Here is an 8,453-nt window from a genome sequence, read left to right on the forward strand (position 1 = left end):
CGCCCGCCACCATGAGCGCAGACAGAGGTAAGGCAGAGAGAGCCGGGCAGGGCGAGGGGCACAGGGGGACAGGCCAGCCCCCCCCGGGACTTTGCAATGCGGCTGCCGGTCAGTTTTTTCCTCTCTTTCTGTGGCTAAGAGGTCAGTTGGGGAGCTCTTGTGCCTTCTCGGGCACTGTAATGAATAGCTCTCGGTTCTCTGCTTATTTTGGGAGAAATTAGGCACGGGAACAAGGAGTGCTGCTGCTGGCCTTTCCTGGGGAAGGAAGAAGCTACTGCTGTGGTATAAGGCCAAAGCTCCAAGAGGGCTCAGGGGACACGGGGCACAGCAGTGCACACACAAGGGCTGGGACGAGCCGGCCCCTGGGCTGGGGGACACCAGTGGCTACTGCCTCCCGTGGGAAACCAGTGGCAATGAGCATCCTTGCCCTGCAGTGCTGGGGGGTGACATGCTTCAACGCCATAGTGGCACAGCTGCGTGTCCAACGATGACCAAGATGGTCACCATGTGTTGTCCTCTGGGGACGTTGTTCCAAACTCACCTCCCCATGCCCTCTTATGGTCTTCCTTTCCTCTGTGCTCCGCAGCAGGCAGGGTCCCCCTCCTGCTTCCCCTGGTCCTGCTGTTGGCTGCTGCATCCCAGCCCCAGGACGGGGACGTCCCCAAGGAGCCCCCAGCCACAGAGCCCCTGCGCTGCCCCAGCCCCTGTGCCTGCAGCTTGGATGACTACAGCGAGGAGCTCAACGTCTTCTGCAGCGGCCGCAACCTGACGCAGCTCCCCGAGGACATCCCCACCAACGCCAAAGCCCTCTGGCTGGATGGCAACAACTTCACCCAGCTGCCAGCTGCAGCTTTCAGGAACCTCTCGGGGTTGGACTTCCTGGACCTGCAGAGCAGCCAGCTGGCCGCAGTGGAGCAGCACGCCTTCCATGGCCTGCGCAGTCTCTACCACCTCCACCTGGAGCGCAACCGCCTCAAGTACCTGGCACCCCACACCTTCCTGCACACCCAGAACCTCGTGTCCCTCAGCCTCAACAACAACTTCTTCAGCAAGGTGGAAGAAGGGCTGTTTGCAGGGCTCTCCAATCTCTGGTACCTTAACCTGGGCTGGAACTCGCTGGTGGTCCTGCCTGACAAGGTTTTCCATGACTTGCCCAACCTGAGGGAGCTGATCCTGGCTGGGAACAAGCTCCCCTACCTCCAGCACCAGCTCTTCTGTAGCCTTACGGAGCTGAAGGAGCTGGACCTCAGCGGGAATGCGCTCAAGGGCATCAAGATCAACATCTTCGTCAAGTTGCAGAAGCTGCAAAAGCTCTACTTGAACAACAACCAGATCAATGCCATCGCACCCCGCGCGTTCATGGGCATGAAGTCTCTCCGGTGGCTGGATCTCTCCCACAACCGCCTCACCTCACTGTATGAGGACACGTTTCTGGGTCTCCTGAGCCTGCACGTCCTACGCTTGTCCACCAACTCCATCACCAACCTGAGGCCCAGGACTTTCAAAGACCTCCAGTTCCTGGAGGAACTGCAGCTGGGACACAACAGGATCTGGAGCTTGGCAGAAAGGACTTTCGATGGGTTGGGTCAACTGGAGGTCCTCAGCCTCAACAACAACCAGCTGCAGGACATCAAGGCTGGGGCCTTCCTTGGGCTGTACAACGTGGCAGTGATGCACTTGTCTGCCAACTGCATCAAGACTCTGCCCGAATACGTGTTTGAGGGAGTGACCAAGCTGCACAGCCTCCACCTGGAGCACAGCTGCCTGAGCAGGATCAGGGCCAACACCTTCTCCAGCCTCACCAGCCTGCGGCGGCTCTTCCTGCAGCACAACGCCATCTCCATCATCGAAGACCAAAGCTTCAGAGAACTGCACGAGCTGCTGGAGCTCGACATGAAGCACAACAGGCTGAGCCACCTCTCACCCCAGCTCTTTGTGGGTTTGAGCAACCTGGAGTACCTCTTCCTCTCCTTCAACCAAATCCTGGACATCTCTCAGGACACCTTCAGCCCGCTCCGCAGACTCTTCTGGCTCGACCTCTCCCATAACCAGCTGGCAACGTTGGACAACGCCATCATCACGCAGCTTGCCAACCTGCGCTACCTCAGTCTGAGGAACAACTCCCTAGAGACCTTCTCGGTGGGATTCTTGTGCCCTTCCTTCACACTGGAGCAGCTCTGGCTTGGGGGGAACAACTGGCACTGCAACTGCTCGCTGAAGGGGCTGCGGGATTTCGCCCTGCGGCACCCCAGCGTGGTCCCACGCTTTGTCCAGTCTGTCGCCGAGGGGGATGACTCCCATGTCCCTGTTTACACCTACAACAACCTCACCTGCCTCCAGCCCCCCAGCCTCACGGGCCTGGACCTCCGCGACACCAGTGAGGACAACTTTGCTCACTGCTGACACATGACTGCCACCTCCCTGTCCCCATCACTGTCCGTGGTCTGTCTAGCCTCGGCCACCTTTCCCCGTGTGGCACCACGGGGGACAGCGATATCCTCTTGGATGGGGACCTGGGGAAGGCGAGGGGGGACAGGAAGCATTGGCAGTATTTAAACACCAGCATGGGGACAGAATGAAACATCTTCCTGCCACGAAGTGGGATGCTGGGTGGTTTTGCCCTGTGCCCACCTGTGGGCAGCCCCCGGCCTCTTCCAGGGCCCCAAACCTCACCCAGGGCCCCACCATCCCCATCCACCAGCAAGATCTCAAAAAAGCAGTACTGGAGCCCGGTGCGTGGCACCTGGGGTCACCTCCACCCCAGCAGGTTTAAGGGGAAAAAAAACAGAAAACCCAAATTTGCTGTTGAGCCCTGCTGTAGGTTTGGGGAAGGGGACAGATACTCGCTTTAATTGCTCCTTGCCACAGCCAATACAGGTTACAGAAAGCCACCCATGTCACTTACCTGATAATTCACAGCAGACAAATAAACCTTTGGAGCTATTGCAACCCATCTTGTAAGTATGTTTTTTCGAAACCACGTGCCACACCCAGCAGGGCTTCTTATCAGAGCTCCTCAGGGTTTGTGCACAACCCCATCCCAACATTTAGATGCCATGGGCTCCCCGCATCCCCAGATACTAAAGGAACTTGCAGCAAACTCTCTGCAAAGTGAAGAGCAACGAAGGAAAGGCTGGGACCAATTAGAGGAGTGCAGCGTCCCTCAGACCGTGCACACGGCCCCTGCTCAGCTGGTGCTCTGATCCTGCACTGACCCCCTCCACTCAGCGTTATCAGGAGGGGGGATTTGCACTGCAGGCTCTTCCTGCACACACACAGTCCCACAGGCCAGGAGAGCGCGTGGCTGCAGGAATGGCCCCACTCTCCAAATCCCAAATCAGTGAACAAAGGTCAGATGAGATTTCCAGGAAAGCTGCAAGTGGGGAAAGCCTGGTCAGGTGTGAGTCCTAATGTGGGTGCAGTCCAAGCAGGGACAGATGCTTTTCCAATCTCCTTCATAATGAAGGGCTTCCAACGAGGATACAGCTTGGTCAGCAGGAATCTGATGTTTCTCTTGAGTCTCTAGAGCAGCACTGCAAGGTGGAGGTCCGATCACAAAGAGGGCACAGAGGCAGAAGGGGCTCATGCTCTAGGAGAGAGGGAAATAAAGCGCAAAGACACGATCTTTAGCAGCTTTCCCAGCTTAAACCATGCTTGCAAGAAGAAAGCAGGACCCAAGGGAGCACCAGCACTGAGGAGAAATCCAAACTTACAGAAGCTGCCAAGGGAAGGAGCCCCAGGGAGACAGCACAGCCAGAGGCCGCGAGCCAGGAACCGTCAGGGAGCTGGAGGAGCCCCATGTGTGCCAGGGGTGTGGAGAAGGGCTGTGGCAAAGGATGCTGCAAAGGACTGCAAGGGCCAGTTTCCAACTAGACCAGGCAACGACAGGATCTAGAAGCTGGAGAAAAGCCATAGCTGAGCCCCAGCAAGGAAACACAAGAGAAGCAGGAAACATCTAGATGTACCTGAAAGTGCTTTTAATACCAAGACTCAGCTACGATGAGGCCCAAAGCCATGGAAAAAAACTCAACTCATAGACTTGCATTTTAAGAAAAATGTTTACTGTCTGGAACTTTAAAAAATATTCCTGAGTCACAGTAAGCCCTCAGTGGATCAAAAAAGGCATTGTTTCCAGTAGGGTAGGATGCAGACTTCGAATGGATACTAGACTTCCTGAAGACACACGAAGCATAAGCAGTGCCTCAGAGGCACACGTACCAACAATTGGAGATTTCAAAGCGAGCTGGCTTGGCTCAGGTCCACACCGCAGCATCCAGCTCCAGCTTGCCAGCTGCTGAACCAAGTAATGTATTGTGTCACGCAAGGAAAGCGGCAGAAGGCAGCAACACATGGAGCTACAATACAGATGATTCGTGCCATCTGAACTTGGCGAGGGAACATCCATCCCAACTGATGATGTTTGCCAGTGTAGCTGCATTCAGTCATCGTTAGCAGCACTGCAGAGCATGAGATGCTGTGGAAACAAGCTAGAGCTCCACAAATATCTGTGCAATAGCTGGTCGCAGAGGAAGGCACTGCATGAGGGGGCTAAAAACAACTGTACCATGTGGGCAGAGTGCTGCCACATTTAGAAGGCAAGAACCAGGCTGTGCATCCTCCACGTGAGCAGAAACGCCCATGTAGAGTCTCTTTGGATGCGGAGAGGTACAAGCAGCACTTCCCTTTTCGAGTTGCCAAAAGAGGCACCAATGCTGTGCTCCTTCCTCCCTCCATCGTCCCCCAGTGTAACAGCTCCATAGTTCAACAGCTTCTGCATCCTATTTCCCACCAGCAAGGGCTGTCGGTGGTGCTGCCAGGCAAGAGTCCAGCCCAAATCACTCCTCAGGAGCTCTGCTGCAATGCGCCATCCAGGATCTGCTGGGCGATACGAGTCAAGGCAGGGAAGGCAGAGCTCTTGGGAAACTCTTGGATGAAGTCTCTGCCTTCCTCCAAGCTCTGGCTGAGTTGGGGGTCCAGAGGAACAGAGCCTGAGGGAGAGCAGGAAAGAGGAGTGTGATTGCTTGTTCATCACAAGGCAAAGGCTTTGACTGAGGATTGAAGAAAAACTCCTGCCAGAGACATCTCCAGGGGCAGCAGTAGGAAAAGGCAACCACCACTCTCACCAGGCCCTCCTTCTCACCTCTCTCTGGTTCTGAAATACCACCAGACCATGGTTCTTTGTGAGACTCTCCTGCTCTGCTCCCAGCCCCAGCCATAAGGCAGGTTCAGCCCTCAGCCCCCATTTCTCAGGGAATTTCAGAAGGGCTGGGTGGCTTCAGGCTCAGTTGCTTGTCACCACTACGTCAGCAGCCAGAAAAGGCTCTGCTCATCACTGCCCCTGCTCTGGATGCCATGGCATGTGTTCAGCGTGGATGGTATAGAAGCAACTTCACCTTGCATCTGACTAGCCTCGGGCTCACAGGGACTAAGAGCACAACCCACCTGCCCTGTTGACAGACTGTGCCCCTCAAGCACTCCCACAGCACCGCACAAGATGTCACCAAGGAGGGCTCTGCTCCAGAGTCCACTCACCTAAAAAGGGGACCCCAGCATGTTTGGCCAGCTCTTCGCCTCCCCCTTTGGAAAAGATGTTTGTGCACTCCTGAAGGAGGAAGAAAACAGTAGTGAGTCATGAACCACAGCAGAGAGATCTGAGCAATAGGGCAGGCATTGTCTGCATACAGAAGTACCAGCTCCCATCCACCTTCCTGCCACAAAAGACTGTCTTCTCCCAGCTCTATTTTGCCCCTGCCTTCTCCCAGCTCTATTTTGGAAAGAACCAATTGCTTCTTCCAGAGTTCATGCAGCAGCTGGCACCTTCTCATCTCCCAGGTTCACGGCATCCTTGTGGCATTTCACCGATTTTCCACCTGAGGCACTGCAGCGTGTGATACCCAGACATGAACAAGAACCCAAAATAGACCAACCAATAAGCTCACCGAGCAGTGTGGGCAAACGAAACCACTCATGTTCTCAACAATGCCAAGAACTCTCAAGCCTGTCTTCTTGCAGAACGTCAGCTCTCGCCTCACGTCTCCCACAGCCACTGCCTGCAGGGAGAACAGGTAAGGTCAGAGGTGTCTGTCTGTCTAGATGTCTGTCCGGAGCAGGAATGTACAAATACACAAAACATGCAGGAAAATTGGTGATGGAGCTTAGGAGATGCTCTCTCGCTATTGCTGGCCATAGCTTGGACCAAGTTCTCCACTTAGAGGAACTGCACACAGAGGCTATCCTGGAAGATGGGCGACAGCATTATCTGGGGTGCAAAGTCCCCCACTAACTGTGCCCAGAAAACGTGCTCCAGCTCAGCACCAGCAGGCTGCCCTACCTGAGGTGTGGTGACAAGGATTGCTCCCAAAGGTTTGTAGGGCCGCAGGGCCTCCACTGTGGAGATGTGTTCGTCAGAGGTGCCCGGAGGTGTGTCCACGATGAGGAAATCCAGTTCTCCCCAGGCCACATCAGCAACAAATTGTTTTATTAAAGCTGCAAAAATAAAAGGTGTGCCATCTGAATGCCCTGAACCCAATTCAGGGAAGACAGAACCGCAGAACAAGGGTCATGCCCCAAAGAATGACTTGCCCATGGCAGGAGCCAGAATCAAGAACATTACTAACACTGAAATACAACTGTACCGTTTTTCTTGGGTCCTCTCCACACCACAGCATCATCTGGCTTCTCCAGCAGAAAGCCAATGGACATCAGTGAGATGCTCTTCTCCTGATCCACAAAGACTGGCACCCAGCCTGCGTCACACTGGTGCACATCATTGTCCTGCACCTTGAACATGCGGGGTATGCTGGGGCCACACAGATCCACATCCAGGATCCCCACCTGCAGTGATGAAGCAGAGCCACTCAGATGGGCCAGAGCACAGTCACGGCCCCCAGTTCTGTTTCCTCCCCAAAAAAGAGGAGGCAGCATTCTCCATCAGGCCAGGAACCAAAGCAGCAGGTTTGAAGCACAACTTCAAAGAGTTGCTTCAAGTTTAGACCACTGTCTCAACCTCCTTCCCTCCAAGGAAACATCTCCTACGTATTTACAAGCTCTCTGGGGAAACTTTTTATTTTGGGGACCCATCAGAACCTCAGAGGGTTTGGCTTCACAGAGCCTTTATGAAGTCCTCCTAGAAACCAGTCTGCCTCATGCCTCCAGGTGCCCTTTGTGCCTGAACCACCATTGTCCTTCAGCTTGCCCACCTTGTTCCACAAAGGAGCACGTGTCACCATACAAACCAACAAGTCATTTCTCCTAATTTCAAAAATAACAGTGAAAAAAGTTTTAGATAGCATTAGTCTCTTGGATAAAGGGAAAGAAACTGCACTGTTAGCCGTGTTAGGCTCTTCTAGGTCAAGAAAGCACAGACCATCGACAAGGGATCTTTATGTACACGGGTAGCATGGAGGACAAAGAGGATCAGATCATGCTGAGGTGATGTGGGGAAAGACCAGCCACAAATCAGCATCCCAGCCCTTCACTCACCTTCTTGCCTGAGTGCCGCAGCGACAGAGCCAGCTCTGTGCTGATGGTGCTCTTCCCCACACCGCCCTTCCCAGAGAGCACCAGCAGGATGTGCCGCACACCGCCCAGGTTGCTTCTCTCTGGGATAAGGGAGAGCAGGAACAAACTTCAGGAAACAGCAGGACAATGGGAAATGGTTTGAAGTTGAGGGAGGGAAGATTGAGGCTGGATGTCAGGGTGAAGTTCTTTATAGAGAGTGGTGAGGTGCTGGAACAGCTGCCCAGAGAGGCTGTGGATGCCCTGTCCATCCCTGGAGGTGTTCAAGGCCAGGTTGGATGGGGCCCTGGGCAGCCTGGGCTGGTATTAAATGTGGAGGTTGGTGGCCCTGCATGAGGTTGGAGATTCATGATCCTTGAGGTCCCTTTCGACCCTGGCCATTCTGTGATTCTTCAGAGCCCCTTCTGAGAAGGGTAAAGAAGAGGAGTAAAAAGACGCAGAGCGTTTTGGCTGCCCGAGGAGTAGAGGAAGAGCTCTGCGATGACCTCAGCTCTCGGGCAGCACAGCGTTGGGTGCCCGTGGGGCTCCGTCACGACCGGAGTGAGGCGGGCCGGGAGGCGGCGGTGGGCTCAGCCCGTGGCGTTTCCTGCTCCGTGCCGCGCTGCTCTTTGGCCCGAGCCCCGCTTCTCACCGCGCCCGTCCGCCTGGGGCCGATTTTCCCAAGGTCCTGGAGCAGCTCAGACCGGGGAATTGCAACCACCACCACCGGCCGGGCCCGCGTTCCCGGGCGCCCCGTCACCGGCGGCAGTTGAGTCACCGGCCCGCCCAGTGCCGGGCTTCGCCAGGGAACTGGCATCGCACCGGCACCGCGGCGGCCATGGAGCCAGCTCCCAGCACGGCCGACCTCATCCGCGCCTCCACCGAGGGTAAGGGCACGAGGGAACCGGGAACGGGGCGGGACGGAGGGGAGACGTGGGGCGGGAAGAAGGACCCGG

The 8,453-nt window shown here is 55.5% G+C and overlaps 3 protein-coding genes across 3 annotated transcripts in view; 2 read left to right on the top strand and 1 right to left on the bottom strand.

The window, feature by feature from the left end:
- Nucleotides 1-6: 6 nt before the first annotated feature.
- IGFALS (insulin like growth factor binding protein acid labile subunit) lies at nucleotides 7-2,953 on the top strand. Its single transcript, XM_010719327.2, has 2 exons — nucleotides 7-27; nucleotides 587-2,953. The coding sequence occupies exons 1-2, from the start codon at nucleotides 12-14 to the stop codon at nucleotides 2,401-2,403; spliced, it is 1,833 nt and encodes a 610-aa protein (XP_010717629.1). The 5' UTR covers nucleotides 7-11; the 3' UTR covers nucleotides 2,404-2,953.
- Nucleotides 2,954-3,962: 1,009 nt separating this feature from the next.
- NUBP2 (nucleotide binding protein 2) lies at nucleotides 3,963-7,753 on the bottom strand. The gene is made up of 6 exons (XM_019620677.2): nucleotides 7,483-7,753; nucleotides 6,636-6,834; nucleotides 6,332-6,486; nucleotides 5,940-6,050; nucleotides 5,533-5,602; nucleotides 3,963-4,988 (listed from the first exon to the last, which is right to left on the bottom strand). The coding sequence occupies exons 2-6, from the start codon at nucleotides 6,787-6,789 to the stop codon at nucleotides 4,843-4,845; spliced, it is 636 nt and encodes a 211-aa protein (XP_019476222.1). The 5' UTR covers nucleotides 6,790-6,834; nucleotides 7,483-7,753; the 3' UTR covers nucleotides 3,963-4,842.
- Nucleotides 7,754-8,335: 582 nt separating this feature from the next.
- METRN (meteorin, glial cell differentiation regulator) overlaps nucleotides 8,336-8,453 on the top strand; it is a 2,405-nt gene continuing 2,287 nt past the window's right edge. The window contains exon 1 of the mRNA XM_010719736.3: nucleotides 8,336-8,384. Coding sequence (XP_010718038.1) covers nucleotides 8,336-8,384 — 49 coding nt within the window. The remainder of the gene's footprint in view (nucleotides 8,385-8,453) is intronic.

Source organism: Meleagris gallopavo, chromosome 16 (genome assembly GCF_000146605.3).
Source record: "Meleagris gallopavo isolate NT-WF06-2002-E0010 breed Aviagen turkey brand Nicholas breeding stock chromosome 16, Turkey_5.1, whole genome shotgun sequence".
In the NCBI taxonomy this organism is placed as follows: domain Eukaryota; kingdom Metazoa; phylum Chordata; class Aves; order Galliformes; family Phasianidae; genus Meleagris; species Meleagris gallopavo.